Here is a 20,147-nt window from a genome sequence, read left to right on the forward strand (position 1 = left end):
TATATTTATTCTATTTATAGATTTACTTGTATTTATTTTTTCTCTAGCAGAGTTGGACTAGAGTAATAAATAAATAGATATTTAAATACATAGTAAGGGAATATATGTGCAAGGAATATAATAATGGGTATACTAATATGAGAAGTAAAGTAGTTTTGTATAAACCCAGACTTTCAAGATTTGTAATATTTGATGTTAATTAATAAGTGTAGTTTTCTAACATTCATTATTATTTCCTAAATTTTTCAATAGCAAAATGCTTGCTGTTAAATAGTTAAGATAACATTTGCTCATTGTGATAGAAAAAAAAGAGAGCAGGGATTCATAAGTATCTAATATAATACCATATCTAGGAGGTAAGCATAAAACCTTCTGTAAGATTTTCCCGATTGCACATAGTTCTCTGAAAGTTGCCCCAACAGCTGTGCCACTTTTATATGCAAATGACACAGTACTGCTTTCCTACGAAATCATTAATGGGATCTAGAGACCCACACTGAGCTATTACTGAAAGCCAGGGACCCCCAGCCTAAGCAATTTCTATGGTATGAGCCCCAAAACAGTATACAAAAATACAAAAACAAGAATACAACAAATGCATGCTTCAATATTAAAATATTTTATTCACAATCAAATATGAAAAAAGTTTTAAAATTTTCAATGGTTCTTTGTGTAAATTTTATTCATTTTAATTTATTAACTTTAATATAATTTAATTATGTAAAACAGTTGCAGATCCCCTGACAAGGCCTCATGGATCACCCAGTGGTCATCAGACCACAGGTTAAGAAACAGTGTTCTAGAGCTTTCGGCTGAATTTTTCACTCCATACACAATGATGAAGGACTTCCAGACCAAAGTATGTAAATCAGGATCGATTTTTCAGTTAGTCTCAATCATGAAGTTTTTTTTCCGCAAAAATAAATTGCTGTAGATAATTTCCACCTGCTCAGGGCTAGCTTCCCCCCATAATTTGAAATGACATGTATTTTAAGGAAACTCGAGCATATCTAGTAAAAATTAAGGTCTCTGGTACAATGTGTCTGTTAGCAACTTCAATAGCCAAATCTTGCTCTAGCTTGTTTGTTGGTTGAACGATTTAACAGCCATCCACAAGCAGAATATATTGAAGTCTTTTAATGTTAAAAAGTATAACTCTAGAGATGGGATATAGCAGGGATTTGGCACTCAATATGGTAATAATCTGCGAGTCCATTTAGTCAAACGAAGTGCCAAATACAATATAAACTATTCTGGATGTGTTGATTAAGTATTTTGTCTCTAAAATCTTATAATTCTATCTATAGGAACCTAGAGGCTGACTTTGACCTTAATTTATCCAGAATATTTTCACAGGGAGGGGATCGGGTGAAGGGAGTGATATTTAGACAACTGGGCTACTAAAACAAAAAGGTAAAAACAAACCCTGCAAATTCAATGAATACTGCTGGCCTTATTTACCCTCTAAATAAAGAGTGGATCCATAATGCCAAATCTGCATACAGCACACACTCATGCGCATCACTTGAACAAGCATCTTAATAATCTAACTCCCTTTAAACACAGCCATTTGAAATTGGATAATAAGTCAGTTCCTAATAGAATACTTATGTCTGCAAAAATAGTTATCTAGACCCAGTCATGCATTTTATCGAGACTCTATGAAGAAATTATTTTTCTCTCTACCAAGAAACCCAGATTACAGACCATGTCCACATTTCTTTTTAAAGCAATGATTAATCCCAGGAATTTTTTTTATCTCTTTTGCGATATGTCCATTCATCATGTTTGCCATCTTTAGTTCATTTGCATAAAATGTGTCTGAACTTTGGTGCGGCCTGTAGAAACTCCACTTACCAAACCGTTTTAAGGTTCACACAAATACCTAAATCGGTCTCCATCAAAAACAGTTATTAGAAGACATTTTACTGCAACATCACTTTTACTCTCTAAAAACCCTTTATCTTTATGATTTACAATAATATATTTGCTACTTCTGCCTGGGCAAAAGCATTCCGGATCAACTCTCTGGATCTCACTTACTATTTACCTCCATCATGAACAAAATGCATCATCTACGATGAAAGTAAACTTTTTACTTCAGTTAGTTTAATTTCTTTACGTTCATTTTCCCTTCGTCAAGTCTTTTCAGAAGGGGGACGTAAATTAAACGAGGAAGAGCTTTAGTAGCTATTCAATGATTTTCACCACAAGAACTAAAAGAGTGAATGAATAGAGGTGTAACAATTGATTTATCACAGGGGCAATGTGTAAAGCATTGGCACAGCACTACCACACAACAAATACACTAAGCGTCACACAAGAGGCTTCACACAAGGTGTATGTAAATTAGGTTTTATTTAACACACATTAATTAACACAACATGAACATCATGTAAATCTGGGCAAAAATCAGATTTAGAAAAATCACTAGCAGTACTAGGGCCAACTGTGTTAAAACAACGTTAGCAGTATGTACATGTGAGAGAAATAATACTTTCCCTCCCACTCGTGCTCCGCACGGTTACGCGGTGCCATGGATATCAGGCAGGTTAGCTTAACACGCACTCACTCACACTCGCTCCAAGCACCTAATGCAGAGTGCCACACACCAGCAACCAGTTTATCCAGGCCAGCCACAATACAGGAAGAGTGTGCATATAATAGAGTGGCATAGAGTAGAATGGAATGGCATAGAGTAGAGTGGAGTGGCGTAGACTGGAGTGGAGCGGCATAGATTGGAGTAGAGCGGAGTACAGGGAAGTGGAGCGGCATAGAGTAGAGTGGAGCTGAGTAGAGTGAAGTAGAGTTGTGTCGCATAGAGTGGACAAGAGTGGTTTAAAGTAGAGTAGAGTGGTGTAGAGTAGAGTCACGTAGAGTGGAGTAGAGTGGAGTTGCAGTATAAAGAAGCAAAGAGTGGAGTGGTGTAGAGTGGCTGGGAGTGGATTGGAGTGGCATAGAGTAGAGTGACATACAAAAGTACAGTTGTTGGTGTATGTAACTAAATTGTGGGTGTAAGTAACTGAAGGGCCATTAAAGATGGCAGATTGGGTGACAACAAAATAAATAAGAAGCTGTATACCTGTATTAAAAGTAGGAAAGCATATTGCATGTCCAGAAGTACCCTATGTCCAGAAGTAGTACTAAAACACTTAAAAATAGTGTCTTGCAAAAAGACAAGGCAGAACAAATGTACTTGGTCCATGCTCCCAGGGGAGGTAACACAATAAAGGAAAGGAAGCCTGCAGGACATAAGCAATCAAATGACTGCAAACGATAGTGACAACAAAAACAACTAATGGTATGTTGTGGGCGGGTTGTAATCCCACTGAATTGTAAATAAAACTCTTGCAACACAGCACACACACTGTGTAAGCTAGACCTCAAAACTGCAAAGCAGAGAAATAGCTATATTAGAAATGTGTTTGTAAAATGTAATTCAACCGAGAAATAGTGTTTTGTCCCCGATGCTTCAAATGATTGTGATTGCACATCCAGGGAGTGGTGACTCAGATTTATTTTCAGAAGGAATTCTGTAAATCAGTTCTTTATTCTTTTTCAGAACGAAGGCTATAAACTTTACAAGGACCTGAAAGCCATCCTGAATGCATCAAAAAGTGAGCGTATTGATCATATCTTGCTAACTAATTTTTCCACAGGGTGTAGATACAGATGTGTGATTAAGATGATACAAGCCAGTGTGGGCGAGCCATCTACCGTCTGAGGTGGGCAGACTACAGGGATTTGAGAAATGGTTACTGATTGGTATCACCAGGTTAGGAGATGTTTGGCGGGGGGAGTCACCTCAGACAATGACAGAACTCACAGAGCAGTACCAATTGGGTTAGACACAACACTAAAGATAGTTCCAACAGACACACGCCCCCTCGCCTCACAGGTACCAAAGGGCATGAGGATTGCAGAATACTCCCTACTAGAAGACTGTATTTTAACATAACAACTGTCATAAGGCTGTTTCTCTGATATACAGAAAGTTGATAAACAACACTCCTGACACCATGGGGGCCCTTAGCGCCAAATAGGAGTCGGCGGTTGGGGAATTCGAAAAGGACGAATGGGATAAGGTCCTGGGAGCAACCAGAGACATCCCCATCAAAACTTGCTGATGGCTGGTTCAGCTCTGCGTACTGCATTGTTCCTACTGTTCACATACAGTTATGTGTGCCAACTGCAGTCTGTTTGAGGGGCTGTGGGGAGGAAGGGACATTCTTCCACTTGATCTGGGGCTGCCCACATGTACAATCGTATTGGGCATCCATCAGACACAATGGAGAAAGTGGTGGGATACCCCAAATCAGAATCGCCCAACTGTTGTATCTTAAATGTCTGGGGAAACAATCTGCCACCTAGATATAATAAGCTATGGCTCTCCCTTGGTTTCAGGATTGCTAAAAGAAAAATAGTAAGAAAATGGGTGGCGGCTGAGTTGCCAGCCCTACATGACTGGCAACAGGATCTGGACTGGTGTATGCTGGCGGAAAATACAATTTACTTAAGTAGGGGATGTCCCAAAAATGGGAAAGGATGTGGTCTCCTTGGCGAGGCCTGAAGTGAGGAGGAGAGGGAAAGATGCTTCTATCACAGTCAGTGAATGAGATGTCGAGGGGGTTGGTGGTGCCACTACATCCACCATTTTGCTTCTGTACTGGTTTCACGCTTCAAAGCATTACTTGTCATAACCATCCTTTCCTGCTGTGTGTTAATACTGTTTGTTTACCATACTGGAAAACCAATAAAAATATTTTTTATAAAGAAAAGACTATACATGCCGGAAACAGCTTTTACAGATGTTACAACATCACATTTAATTAACAAAATTTTCAACTCACCTAATTTGTAACTTTGCTATCATCTTTCCTTAAATCGTCTATAAACAAGCAGAATACCCCTTAACCTATATTCATACCCAACCTCTTCTATTCCCTATTCCCCTGACAAATGACATTTTTTGGGTATGTACAAAATGTGCCTGAATTAAATGAGTACCCCTGGACAGTGGGTGCTGGCGGTATCTGCCCTACTTTAAAAAAAACAATAGCCCCTGTGCTGGTAGCACAATGAAGAGGGAATCATAAAAATATATTTTAAACTCGAGATAGCTGGTCTCAGAGGGTAGACAGTCACAAATACTAGACACAGCGCAAAATGTCCATAGGTACTGATCAAAAACCCTACAATTTTCAAGCTTTTTTGCACTTATTTTATTGATGGCAGATGTACCCAAGCCAGATTCAAGTCTCAGATCTTCAGAGTAGTCACATATTTGTACAGCAGGCACAATGACTCACCAAAATCTCTTATGAGCTCGATCAGATGGACCAGCTAGGGGGCGGCACGTGTGCTGCAAAGGAAAAATAGAATAAGAATCAGAGAGTACTGAAATCGACCGAAATGGAGAATATTTACAGTAACTTTCATTCTAAAACAAATGATATTTTAAATATTTATTTAAGACATTATTTTTCGTAAATTAACAATTAATGCATAACTTAAAGAGGAAAATGTTTAAGCATTTATCAGTACACAAACAGTTAATAAGTAAGAAACATGACACAACAAATACTCCACTCCAAATTATAAAAAAAGAATATATGTGTTTATCTTTAAATCGAAACCAAAACGACAAAAATCTGATGAAGGCAGCCAGAGTTAGGGGGATATTTAAGAGCCCCTAGCGCCTCCTTGTACCACATTAGCATCATTTTTTTTTACACTAATGTGGCCCAACGAGGCCAAAATCCCCGTGCCATATTTACAGAGTGGCACAATGCATGCATTGTACCACACTATAACACTTTGCTCTGCATTATGCATGCGCCAGGCATAATGTATGCAAAGGTGACGTCCCCATTAGGGGGGCGAAAAAATGGCACAAAGAAATCAAAGAGATTTCTTTGAGTCATTTCTATTGGCATTTGTAACGCCTGTTCAGAGCGGGCGTTAAAATGAGGCACACAATTGACTACAATGGGCCTTAATGGGCTTTGCAGGATTAGCATCATCATTTTTTACGCTAATCCTGCAAAGCTCGGGACTAGAGTAAAAAATTATGAGGCTAGTCTTCTAACTACCACCATGGTGCGCCGTATTTTAAATATGGCACACAGATGGTGGTGTTACGGGGGTGTTAAGGGGTGCAAGAAAAGTGGCGCTGAACTGTGTGCAGCACCACTTTTATTAAATATTCCCATTGTTTTTTTAAATGATTGCATACGTCATTGCAATTAACTCCAACAAGTTTTATAAATCACAGTTTCTTACTTGTAGCAGTAGTGTATGAGCCGCAAACAAGAGGGTCTGGGCCAAAGAAAAAGTTTCAGCCTGACCGCAATGGATCGCAGGTTGGATGCAGAGACTAGGTTGGCCCCGGTCAAACTTTTACCATTTAAAAAACTTTTCTGGTTCTTTTTCTCATTGATGAGTTCATCTGCAGAGTCCTCTCCAGCTTTAGTTCGGCATTGGTTTCTAAGTCGGCAGACATCCAGAGTCCAGTGGTCCAGTGAAAGCCTTGGTTCTCGATGGAAGTCTGAGGCTACCTATGAACTGTCAAAGTAGCAGTAGTTTATGAACCTCTGATGCTTTGCCAAAAACTGAGAGTACAGTCTAGCACCAGCCAAGGGGCCATGAGCAGGGGGGCACCTCCTGGGGGCAAGGACTTGACCTCACAGGCTGCACAAGCGAAGTCCATAGAAAGCCCAGTAGCAACTTGTCAGCTGGGCACTGTGCAGGGTCAGCTTCTGTGTACCTGAAGCTTAACAGAAGGCTAGCAAACAAGTCCACCCACTGAGCCCTGGCACAAGTGAGAACAGGGCCAACCCTTGGCGCCCCTCTCCATGGTTTCAACTGCAGAAGCAATATTTTCTTTTTGAAGTCCTGTCTTGGTTTATCAGGTGCCGTGTTTCTTAGTGAAGCTTTTCTTTCTAAGCTCCACGGGTTCAGCAGGTGCAGCCTTTCTTCTGTTGTTTCAGAGTCCAGTAGAGTTCTGAGGCTGGTAGTCAGGAGTCAGGAGTGTCACTTTTATGCCTATTTTGAGTTTGTGGCAGGGAGGACTCCCTAACCAATGAGTGTAAAAGTTCCACATAAACCCTACCCACTCACTCTTACATCACTTCTTGGAAGATTGTTACTAAAAAAAATCAATCAGTGCATCTCTCTGCCCAAACCCAAGAAATCAGAACTCTTCTTCCCTGGGCAAGGGCTAGGGGCAGACCCCATGGGTGTGTCCAGTATACTCAGCAATTCCTCCTGGACAACTGGTTCTGTAACATGTTCCCCTCTCTGAAGGAGATGCCAGCCCGTCTACCTTGACAAAAATGGAAGTTACCACTTAGCAAACACCCTGTTATTCAATGGGACTACCAGCCTTGTTACAGTGAAAATGGCAATGCTTGGTTTTTACTATCAGGACTTGTGAAACATAAAGGAACATAACCTTCTTTTTTATATTTAGCAGGTATTAAGGCCTTCCATATGGGTGACTTATAAATATTGAAAAGGAAGGTTTGAACTTGGCAAAGTGTTTGTTTTGCTGTGTGGTGTTGGCAGTTTAAAAGCTGCCCTACTAAGCTGCCGTGGCAGACCTACAGCCATGTTTTCATCCTGGGTATGCTGTGTTGGCACAATTAATTGCTGCAGTCCGTTAGTGACAATTAACCTTTTACCCTATGGGTTCACTTTGTGCCATAAATTGTACTATATTTTAGGCAGTTATAGGTAAGTTAAATATATCAGTCAGTGATAATCCAATTACACATACATTTTGAGGGATCAGAGTCTATGCACTGGGGCCTGGGCAACAGGACCCATTGCATTTCAGTGTTGATAAACCAGCAACACCAGTCCAGAAATGTGCAGGTTGACCATGCAAAAAGAGTCTTTTCATTGCAGAGGTTTTGGGCATCAGCACAAGACCAGAAGGGGAGCACCATATTTCTTATTCACTGTTCACCAGCATGCATTGTTGGAAACAGTTTTTGTTCAACATCTCCCAAGGCCAGTGTTGACCTGGAGAAGACAGGTTCTAGAACTGAGCCAAATCTGTGTGCGAAACACCTCCAGCCCTGTTGGATCTAAGTGTGAATATTTGGTTTATTGGTGAAATTCTCAACTGTAGACATTAAGTGCATGGGTTTGTGTGCTAAACCTAAAAGAGCGCAATGCTGCCCTTAGCTCTGGAGAACTTTGGGCTACTGTGCCGTGCGGGCTAAACATTCTGAAAAAATCTATGTGCAAATCAGATAGTCTGTGATGAGTTTTTCAGTGTATTTGATTGAATTATTTCCTGTGAGTTGCAGGCTGAGAAGAACTCTAAGTTCATAAGCATATTTGGCGCATCTAGCCAGGGATCTTATATCTGTTTGTGCAAAACATATCGAGGAGGCCTCCTGGCAGGTGTGGGCCCCCTTCTACAAGAAACTGGTTTCAACAAGAGCCTCCTTGTGGCAAGGAGGACTGGGCAGCAGCACAATAAGTGGAGCCAAAATCCCTTCCAATAATCGGACATCCTGCAAGCACCCCTCTTTCCAGATTGACATCAGGCCAGGTTAAAATCTGCCACAGGTATAGGTAGCAGGTGCAGGAACATAATATACTCACATGTATGTGGATTGATTGCCGCTAAAAAGGTATGGCTGAGGTCTGCCTACCAGGTAAGAAGGGTTCAGTGGGCATAAGATGTCTGAAGTGCGCAGAGAAGCGATGTTTTGCTGAAATGATACAAGCCGCACCTGTTTGTTGATGGTCTTTTTCCATGATGGAAGATCAACGGAGTCGAATACAAATGCCGCAGCTTGATTTGGAGGGATGCAATTGCCTTCTGCACCTGCTACTACCAAGGGTTCCCAGGCCTCTCAAACGTGTCCTTCAAACAGGCTTTCAGGGAGTTTGCAGGTGCTCTTTGTATGCAAATGTAGTATTTAGAATGTACGACACACTGACTAGCCGTTGGCTTGGCAGACCAAACTTCAAGCAAGATCTGGATCTAAGCAGATATCTGGCTAGTTGGAACACTTTCTTGCATCCTAGAGTCTGCAGATGGTCCATAGCAATTGTGCAGTCCACAGGGAACATCTGGTGCCCATAGTGAAGTGCCCATAAGAAACAAGTCTTTATAATTTTCAGAATTGGAGCTGCAGAAGAACTTTTAAGTTTTTTGTTCAGTACAGCGAGCCTATACGTTATTGCTGCTGCTTTTTTAATAAAAAAAAGAAGTCTTATGTGCTGTATGTTTCAATGTTTCAGAAAACTAAACCCTCAAGAAGTTGTATTTCTGTGTTGTGTTGATGGAATCCGCCCCTATGCTCCATGTTGAAAATATATTTTTCTTATAAAGCCCATTTACTATAATCTTGGTCTTATCTTGGTTGATCTTGAGAAAGTTTGTTTCGTTGTAAGAGTGGAGGCTGTCTAATGCACGCTGCAGACACGTTTTCGTATGGTCCATTATAACAGTGTCGTTAGCATATTGCAATATATGCTGAGTCATGTGTCCGAGTCTTGGGGGCACCAGACTGCTGTTTGCTAAGGCTCTCCCATATCTGCCGTGTATCGGTTGAAGAGCAGTGGGGCAAGAACGCAGCCCTTTTTCAGTCCACCCTGGGTGCTGATTCTGGAGGTAACCGTAAGGGGCCCAGTTTTGACGCGGACTCAGGTGTGCAAGTAGAGAGAGACTATTGCCCGTAGGAGGATGGGGGAAATTCCCTACGTACTTAGTTTCCTCCTTAGTGCTGGTCAGTCAACTTTATCAAAAGAGGCACTGTGATTGATAAGACAGCAGAAGAGAGGAGGCTGTTTGCTTTGCGCTGCTTGCTTACTCAACACAGCTAACAATGTAATATTCTCGATGGTTGATGCCACTGCACAGAAGCCTGTTTGACAAAATGGAAGTATGTTGTTGCCCTGCACCCAGACTTCTAGCTCCTTGTGTAATAATCGTGCATAGGCTTATGCCTCTGAGTCCAAAGGGCTATTAGTCAGTAGTTGGATGGCTTTGTTGGATCTTCTTTCTTGAAGATTGGGCACAGAATCGAGCCCCTCCAAGCCTCAGGAATTTGGGCTGTGGAAAATGCTTGATTGTAAAGAGGGGTAAGCAGCTTAGTCAAATCATCAATTGCACATTTGATTATGCTTGCGGGGAACCCATTTGGTCCTGGCACCCCATAGTTTTTCATTGCCTTGATGAGTTTGCACACCTGAAGCAGATTTGTAATATCTGACTGATTCTGTGTCAGCAAGATGGCCCTTTCCACATTTTCTAGGTGCTGGAGCCATCGGATGGCTTGAATATAGTGCGGCTACATGTGTTACCCAGTCTCCTTCTGGAACTCCGTGTTTTCTAGTACAGTATGGTGATTTTAGTTTATGGACATATTTCCAGAAGTGGGTTAGACCTCTTTCCTGAAGCATTTCATTGACCATTCAATGGACATTAACCATTTAGTATCTTCTATGGCCTTTTCATATACCTTACGCTTTTGGCTGCGATGCATTGCTGTTTTTATTGTGCCATGGAATTTGTGATTGTGCCAAGCCCTTCGAGGATGCTTTGTGAGTTTACAATGGTGGTGTTGTGCGACTGTGTATTCTGTTCCTTTGCTGCTATCTTTGTGGGAGGATGGGCCCCAGATGCTTGTAGGGTGTCCATAAGCTATAATAAGAGGCTGCCCCACTCGGCATGTAGTTCGTTCAGATTTCTTTTGGGGTGCGCTGTGACCTTGAGGAGCCATTTGGTCACAGGTGTAGTATCTGTCGTCCTCCATTTCAGCATCCTGGTTAACTTTGATACTTCTGTGTGCATAGAGGATCCCACTGTCCGATATTTCGCTACTGCAAGTCCTCCCATACAGCATCAGGGGGTTGTGATCACTTTCGCTCCAGTTGTGTATCTCGAAATTCGTAAGGTGTTTTGCTAAAGTTCCAGACAGAAACATGTAATCTATTGTCGCGATTCCCCTGAAAGTCCGGGGAAGCAATAATTCGGCTGCAGTGGCCTTGGATACTTGTTCTGCTGAGACTAGCTTGTACGTGCTCAATAGGTTATTTATTTTGTCCTGTACCTTGGAGTTACAGGCGACTGTCCCATTGGTTCCCAAGTCCTTCATATTGAGATCACCTCTCAGGAGGACTTCGTGTCAGGTGTCTTCCAAAAGGATCACTTCCAAACTGTCACAAAGGTCCTCTGTTGTGTGTAATTTCATGATTTTCTGCATGTTATGATAACAATTGATCAGAAGCAGAGGAATCTTTCAGTGACCGATTGTTAGCCCTGAGGTTGTTGCCACTTGCAGGGCCTGGGAGTTGTGTGCAAGGGATGTGGCTTTGATCTTGCCATCTTGTTTAATGAAGACTGAATGGCCTCCCGACGGTCGACCAAATAGGCCAGGCTGGTTTGCAGGTTTAAAAAGTTCATTAAAGCTGCAAAGAACTGGTGAAGTGAGTGCCCACGTTTCCAGTAAAGAGATAATGTCGGATCGGTGCAAAAAGGAAACTGCCACTTTGCTATTCAGCACAGTCTTCAGACCTGACACATTCCACAGGGTTATTGTGAGCTTGGACTCCGCCGAAGGATTCCCAGGCTGCTTTTGTGCTGCGTGATAGTGGCTAAGAATGCGTCTCGCGAGTTCCCGTGAGACAAATTCAGCAGGCTCCGAGTTTCGCTTTCATGACTGCTTGATACGCAAGTTACCATTCTTTGGTGGTAAGCGACTATTATTTCCAAGGAATTTGAGGCTTTTGAGGTACTAGGCAGCCAGTCATGAGTAGAACCCCATCCCCTTTTTAAAAGTGATCTTGGTGGCCTTGACGCTGCGTACAGGAGTAGTACAGGGGGGTATTTGGATGGCTGTGGCTTTAAGAGTTCAGTCCCCCAGTCATCAAAGGTCTTTGATTCGTTCAGGATGGCGTCAGTGAGATCCACGCTTTGCAATGTGGTTCTGGTGGCATCCATGGTGCTTTTACGTGCGATCTTTGCGAACTTTACAGAGGTAATTTCATCAGAGGTTATTGAGTCCAGTGCTGGAATACATTGGAACAGGCGTGGATGTTTCCTGTGTTGAATGTGTCAGAGGCCCCATTTGGGGTGTAATGCGGCTTGAATACCAGTTTGAGCCTGTTGGATACCTCAGCTTGGGGAGGATCTCTTTGTCTTGTTGTGTGATTCTAACTGTCATTGCAGTTGTTCTGATTTGTGCAAGGAATGGCTTACATGATCCTGAGGAGACCTGCATACTGGATCATTAAGCTTCCTCATGCTGGGTAGTTGGTTTGACGGAGGTTGTGACTGGTAGTTCCCCGCTAAATCACTGATCTTTGGTTGGTCCACCCTGAGGTTCTTTATCTATATCACTAGAGAAAGGAGCTGTTCCACAATAGGTTTGATACCATTCCATTGGGTGGTACTGTTCCAGATAGGGACTTGACTCTTCTCTTGCAGTTCCTAGGGCTGTGGAGCCTGATGTACATTATTCTTGCCAGTAATCATTGTGGCTGCCACTTTTCAAAGCGGGGATACCTTTGATTTGGTGTGTGTCATGGATTAGGTTGCCATGAGGAGGAGATGTATTGGTGTCCATATCGGCCCTTTGTGTCCTTTGTTCCCTTAGGGCTGATGTAGATGAGGTCCCCTTGTGCCCTTGGGTGGGTGGCTCAACTTGCGAAGCCCCACTGGTCCTGTCTGCGACAGCTGTCATAATGACCAGTAAAGCAGCAATACATTTGGTGTCTTCCATTGTTCCTGATCATACCTGTGTACTATCTGGAGGTGCTTTATGAGTATTTAATATGCTGGAGCCTCCTTGGGGCAGTTTCTGGGCAGTTGGTAGCTCAGCACAGGTTGCAAGCGCCACTATTAGGCTTTCCAGGGTACTATTGGCCATTGAGTCCTGAATGGGGACAGGTTATGGCGCAATTGCCCTTTTTTAGATTCCCTGGGTCATTGGTGATGGCAACTGGACTTGCATTTTCCCTGAGTCCCATTGTCCCTTGGACGGGGGGTTCTAGCTCGGTTTCAGGTCCATTGACAGGTGGAGATGACATTGTAGTTTCCATTTTCCCCTTGCTTGCTTTAGTGGCTAGGCTAAATATGGGGAAGAGCTTTGGGGAACCGTCCCCACTGTTCAGTTGGAAGGCAGTCACGACCCTGTGGTTATAGATCTCCCTGAGGCGAGTCACTGTTTTTTGTATGTTTTCTCAGCCTCTTCTTTGCCCTTCTTGAGAGTTTAGATAAATTTGGCATACCAGATGGGACTGTTGGGCCTGGTGTGTGGATGTGTGTACTCAATTTCATCTGACCAGAGGGGAGAGGGACCCTACTTGTCCGAGGAGTATATATAAGCTGGGTTGAAACTGTCTGAGGCCCCTGCTCAGCCCTCCATTCAGTCCCTGATTGGGCTACAGATCTAGGCACAGGGGGATATCTGATGTTGATGGCCATTGTGTTTATTGTCTGAGCACTGTCCAGAACCATGTTGATTGGTTCATTACTCAGATTCAGAGATGAGGCCTTGACCCTCTCAATAAATGTCCATAATATCTCGGGCAGAGTACTTAGTTTGTTGATCAGTGGAGAGCATGCATAAGAGTGATTGATCTCGGTTCGCCCCAAACAAATATGTAGATGACTTAGGCCCTTATTATGACATTGGCGGTCAGATGACCGCCATGCCGGAAATGGCAGTAGTGCCGTCGCCAGGTTGGCAGTGAAAACTGCCAAATTATTATCATAGCGGTGATCACTCCCATAGACAGCCAATGTACCACCCGAACAGCCAGTGCGGTCCGTTATCTAACCACGGCGGTAGCCATCCTCAGGCTGGCGGAAGATAACGACCCGCCCACCCTAACCCCCAGGATTTCTGGGGCAGGACCACCGCCACCAAAAGCCTGGCGGAAACACATCATATAAAAAGAGACACTCACCTCCAGGGACATAGAGGAGTCCGCGGCTGCCATGGAACCTGAACTGGAAGTCCCGCTGGTGCTGTACCACATGATGGCAATCCAGGAGCAGGCACGCCGATGAAGACGACGACGGTGAGTACAGCCGCCTAGCACACAAGGGAGGGAGGGGATAGTGACACACCCACATGCACAACACACACCATACACACATACCACACACTGAGAACCATCTGTTGAGTTAATCAACATCAACATAACCCAGGAGCAAAGAATGCCAGGACACATACCTCTGGTCCAACCACTCTAATTATGTGGAAACAGTGATCTCAATTTAAATTTTATATATATATATATATATATATATATATATATATATATATACATATATTAATAAGTCCATTGTCAATGAAGAGGCACAGTGCAACATCCAAGGCCCAACTTGACTCTTGGCAGCCCATGTCACTACACTGGGCAGGGGCATCATGATGATGGTAGGCAGGCACCTCAGGGGTCGGGGGGCCAGGGGGAGGTTTTTGGGAGGGGGGTCCTTGGACTTGGGTTAGGGAGGGGGGTCCTTACCCTTTTGTTTCGGGTGCGGAGGAGTGGGCTTGGAGCGGGGCGGAGTTTTAGTCTTGTGTCCCTTACTGCTAGATTTTGCTGCAGGGGGAGGGGCATGAGAGGACTGGAAGCTGGAGGTACTGGGCTGGGGGAGAAGGATCTTTCTCTTACGGGCAGGACGGGGGCTGGGGGGGGAGAGAAGAGGTCAAGGTGGGAAAGAAAAAGTTTCTCAGGACTAATGGGGCGGGTTGTGGGAGGAGGTTTGGGATTGGAGGTAGAGGGAGTGGTTGTAGGAGGAGTAGGTGAGCTGGACTTGAGTGCAGGTGCATGGACAGTGTGCGTGTGTGAGGTGGATGGCTGTTGAGTGTCTGAGTGGGAGCATTTATGTGTTAGTTGCGGGGGCAGACAGGGAGGGAGAGGACAAACAGGAAGTGTGTATGCATGTTGTGGTATCTGCAAGTGAGGTGGGTGTTCTGCATGCGGTTGTGATGGTGGTGGTGGTGGTGATTGAGCATGTGGTGTATGGGGTGCTGGTCTGCAGGATGTGGAACTGATGATGCAGTTCCTCCGTGGTGCTCCCCTCGCCCTCCAACCCACTGGTCCCCTCTGTGTCGGTGGACTCTGCCTCCTAGGTCCCATGGGCTGCAGCTCCCCCACTCGTGGGTGCCTCTGCTCCTTCGCCAGATGAGGGTAATGCAAACAAGGACAGGATGAGAAAAATAGAGAGGGTGGGGGAGAAAGAAAGGGAGCACAGGGTCAATCACAGCAACAACAGCACATATGGCATACACATCACAGTCACTCACTGGGACTAGCACTGTGCAGTATGGACCACAGTGCCAAACTAATACCTGGGTACAACAGCAGTAAAGAACCCAAACACTACCATCTGCACACCTACTGGAACTCACTAAGCCATGTCTGCCATGGTATGCTAGCTACTTACCAATACCAAATATACATACCTCCCTACATTGCTAAGCAGGACCACACAAGAAAAGCTAAACCAGCATATTGGGGAATCCACTGACTAGAACCTTGCACCCAAACCCCATGGCAGGCAACAAAAACAACATACCACACAGTCTGTACTCACCCCTTGTGGCTGTTGCGCTGCCCTCAAGCTCCCCATCCAACTCAGGATTTGCCACCACCAGTATGCAGGCCATTTGGGGGAGGTGAGGGTCCATCAGGCACCCTTCCCTCATTGGGGAAAAATCCCCAGCTGGGCCTCCGCAGTTTTCTGGGCCCAGGATCTCAGGTCCTCCCACCATTTCCTGCAGTGGGTTCTCTGCCAGCTATGGACCCCCAGGGTCTGCACGTCCTTCACACTGGCATGGCACAACCCTTTCTTCTGATGGGCGCTGACCTGCAGAGGAGAAACAGACAGAAGGACACCATGAACTCAACACTCCATTCTGTAACTGAAATGGCTTACATACTGCATAGATCCCACATTAAGTACACACATGACCCGTACCTCTGCATACACGTTTCATGCAGCCAAACACGCCCCCTAAATGACACACTGCCAGCACACAAATGCATCTTCATGCAGCCATGTTGCATCCAGCGTACCCATGATGTACTCACCTGTTGGTCTGGAGGCCAATACAACTGCCCATACAGGGGTAGGTCCCCATCCACAAGCTTCTCCAACTCCTCGGATGTGAAGGCTGGGGCCCCTTCCCCTGTAGCACAGGCCATCGCAGGTTCCAGACACAGGACACAGCAGCACACGCAATGGAGATGTTGAACCGTAGAGAGTCAGGAATCAAGTGAAGTGCTACAGAGAAAATGGCCAGTCACGTCTGCGGCAGTGACCACCGTCACCGCCCGTATTGATCATCATTGGTTCTTGTACTCCATAGAGCTCCATGTTAGCCAATGAGGAATTGCAAGGCGGTGCATCCTGCCTTCCGCCATGATGCCAAACGCCAGCGGAGTGAGGTCACTTCCACCCGTCCCTGCATACAGGACATGCGGTTGTCATTTCCGTATGCTGGTACTTATGTTGGACAAACGTATGTGCGTCATAGGTATGGATTGTACACACCAAGACAATTCCAGACTTCTACATACATACATGCTCTGTGTGCTGTGATATTGTGTGTCCATACTTTCTGTAGTCACACACTTCTCATGTTTGGTTTACTTAGATACCTACCACTGCGGAGGAGGAGGCAAGCACCTGTGTACAGACCCCTAGTGGACTTGGCTACTCTGGAGGACCAGGACATCATACTCTCCTATCGTCTGGACAGGGCCACAATTACTGAGTCGTGTCAACAATTGGAGCCAGATCTGATTTCTGCTATCCGTAGCACTACAGCAATACCCCCTGTAGTACAGGTACTGTCAGTGCTCCACTTCCTGGCAAGTGGTTTATCCTAGGTGACAGTGGGCTTGGCTGCAGGAATGTCACAGCCAATGTTTTTGATTGTGCTTGGAAGGGTTTTGGCTGCCTTGCTCATACACATGAGCAGCTACATCTCATTTCCCCAGAGCGAAGATTTACCCACTATGAAGGCTGGATTCTACGCCATGGGGCCATTGACGGGATGCATATTGCCTTGGTGCCTCCCAGGGCAAATGAGCAGGTCTACAGGAATAGGAAGAGTTACCACTCTCTAAATGTCCAGATGGTGTGCCTTGTTGATCAATACATCTCCCACGTCACTGCCAAGTTTCCTGGATCTGTGCATGATGCCTATGTATTGAGGAATAGCAGCATCCCACAGCTGATGGCATGACTACAGAGGCACAGAGTGTGGGTCATAGGTCTTCACACAGTGTATGTCAGTGTATGCTCTCTGGAGTTGTACTATGAGTATAACGTAGTTTACTCTCCATTAACATAGCAAACATAGGAATGGAAATCTTAAATTCAAATATACAACATACAATATATTTCAATTTAGATATTTATTATAGCTAATTAAACATTCAGTTCGCACATAATATAATAAACATAGAATCAACTCAAAAAATATAATACAACCCCCTAACCTAAATGAAACATACATGAAAACATAAATAACATGCCAGTAAATACGCAAAAATAAACAAATAACACAGAACTAACAAAATCTCAAAATAGTATACATACAAATTTACAACCGCCTCATACATGAGAGGATATTTAAACAGCACAATAAAGTTACTGCTTTGATGCTACAATTATGCGTTGTAGTTTGGATTGTATAAAATTCAACATAATAACAGCCAATTCTAAGTTATAATTTCCTGATTCAAATTCTCGTGTTGCAGGCCTGATGGTAGCCAATCCTGGTCAGGGCTTCAAATTTGCCAATTTCAAACACTTCATGCCAATGTTCAAGACATGCCAATTTACAAGCCGACGCGCGTTTCGGTGAGTGAAGAAAATATAAATACACCTTCATCAGGACTTTATGATTCAGTATAATTGGCATACGTACATCTTGTAATCTGCCTATCAAAGAAACATCAAAATTATTCATTACAATTCTTTGCATAGGGGGAAGGCTCGAATCATGTCAGATTTGCAACCAGACCAACTCAAGTGACTTAATTAAGAAAAAACACCAATAAAGTGCCCAAGATCAAAATCTATAAAATCAATGCTTAATAAAGGTAAATAAATCTAAAGATCCAAGGAAAGCTCTCTGGAGTTGTACTCCATGCCATTGTAGATGAGTAATGTGTGTCCTTCACTACTTCCAGGTGACTCCGGATACCCAAATCTGTCCTGGCTGTTCACCCCAGTAAGGAATCCGAGAACAGGGGCAGAAAATTTGTACAATGAAGCACATGGCTCTACTAGGAGGGTTGTTGAACGCACATTTGTTCTACTGAAATCCGGGTTCCAGGGCCTCCATTTAACAGGTGGATCCCTATGCTACGCCCCTAAGAAGGTCTACCAGACAGTGGTACCTTGCTGCATGCTGCACAATTTGGCCCTCAGACACCATGTGCCCTAAGCTGCAGGAGGAGGGGGGAGACAATGCACCTGTGGCAGCAGAGGACAGTGATGATGAGGAGGAGGATATGGACACCAGGGCACATATCATACAGCGGTATTTCCAATGACACTCAGGTAAGACTGTAATTCTGTTCATATCTTCATTTCAGTTAAGTGCTATGTGCCAGCTGTGTTGTGCAAATAACTACCTTTACATTTCATTTGACTGTCACTTATGCCTTCCCTTTTTGCAGATGTTGGTGTGGTCACATCTGTGTACTGATGTGTTGACTACAGACTGCTTAAACACATTTGTTGGATGGATTCACACATTACAGGACATTTGCACAGAATAATACAGTTCAATACATTGCACATTTCTGTATGATTTAGCACAAATACTCCAGTTGTGTTCAAGGGTGTTTATTGAAGTAACAATAATGAAGGCATAGTGAAATAGGGTGGGGTGATGGTAGACAAAAACTTCAGTGTAGTGGCACAGTTGGTTTGTAGCACAGGTCCAGTGTCCATGGGGCCATAGGAAAAGGAGCAATGGCAGTCCAAAGTGAACAAGCTGACTCAGTGGCACACAAAGGGGACATTCTGGAGGGGCTAATTTCCTGGCGGTGGTCTTGGTCTTGGCAACAGTTTCTGGTGTCCGTCTGGGTCAAAGGGAACGTTTGCGGGGAGGTTCACCTTCTGCAGGGGGAGGGGTGCTGTTGGCCTGTGGGTGGTGTTGCAGGTCCTCCTGTCCACTAGCTACAGCAGATGTTGATGGCTGCTGAGTGGACTGGCTAGTTGAAATGGGCCGCTGGTGTGCTCTGTTCTCTCCCATGGTGTTGGCCATGTCACCCAGCACCCCTACAATGGAGGCTATGTTGGCATTTAGGCACTGCAACTGCTGCATGACCTCATGGTGGTGTACCTCCTGCATGATGGTGATCACCTGGCCCATCCTGTCCTGGGATTTTTGGTATGCCCCCAGGACAAGTGTGAGTGCCTCCTGGGCAGTCGGTTCCCTGGGGCTGGCCTCCCCCTGGTGCACAGCTGACCTCCCACTGTCTCTGGCCCCCTGTGCCTCTGTCCCCTGAACGGGGTGCCCACTCCCACTTACACCAGGACCTTCATCGTCTTGCCTGTGTGGTATCGACTCGGGTATAGGTGGGCAGAGGTTTGGGGATATTGGCTGGCTGCTGTGGTGTTGGAGTCAGAGGGGGGGCCCTGTGATGGACTGGGTGTGGGATGTGGAAGCCGACTAACCATTGGTCCCAGATGGGCCAGGCAGTTCATCCAGCTCGGGACATCCAGAGTTCCTGTCATCACTGAGGGCATCTTCTGGTGGAGGAGTGGGTTGCCGTGGCACCTGCTCGCCGCTGACATTGGCTGGGGTACCTGTGAAGATGTAAGTGATTTGTTAAGGTATTTGTCTGTCACATATTCTGCATTTCTGGCTTTCCCTACGGTTTTGGTGTTGTCCTCCCACCTTTGGTTATTGTATGGTGATGGATTGTGGGATTGGTAGTTCTCCATGCTGGCCATGCATTGCTGTTGTGTGTGCATGCAGAGCTGGGAGGGGTGTGCTTACAGTGGGTAGGGCATGCAGGGGTACACATTTGAGGGTGGTTTACTGTATGGGATGGAGTGGGGTGTAGGGAGTCAGGGTGAGGGGGTGACATGCCATGCAGGTATCGGTGGAGGTAGTTTAGTAATGGTGATGGATAGTGATGGA

General features: G+C 44.7%; 1 protein-coding gene across 3 annotated transcripts in view; it reads left to right on the plus strand.

The window, feature by feature from the left end:
* The window catches only part of BIN2 (bridging integrator 2), a 233,763-nt gene that overhangs the window by 103,093 nt on the left and 110,523 nt on the right, over window positions 1-20,147 (plus strand). For 2 of the 3 annotated variants that reach the window (XM_069230892.1, XM_069230894.1), the window contains one exon: window positions 3,563-3,617. The exons of the other annotated variant lie outside the window; for it this stretch is intronic. In XM_069230892.1, coding sequence (XP_069086993.1) covers window positions 3,563-3,617 — 55 coding nt within the window. The remainder of the gene's footprint in view (window positions 1-3,562; window positions 3,618-20,147) is intronic. 3 annotated transcript variants of the gene reach the window in all.

Source organism: Pleurodeles waltl, chromosome 4_2 (genome assembly GCF_031143425.1).
Source record: "Pleurodeles waltl isolate 20211129_DDA chromosome 4_2, aPleWal1.hap1.20221129, whole genome shotgun sequence".
NCBI lineage: Eukaryota > Metazoa > Chordata > Amphibia > Caudata > Salamandridae > Pleurodeles > Pleurodeles waltl.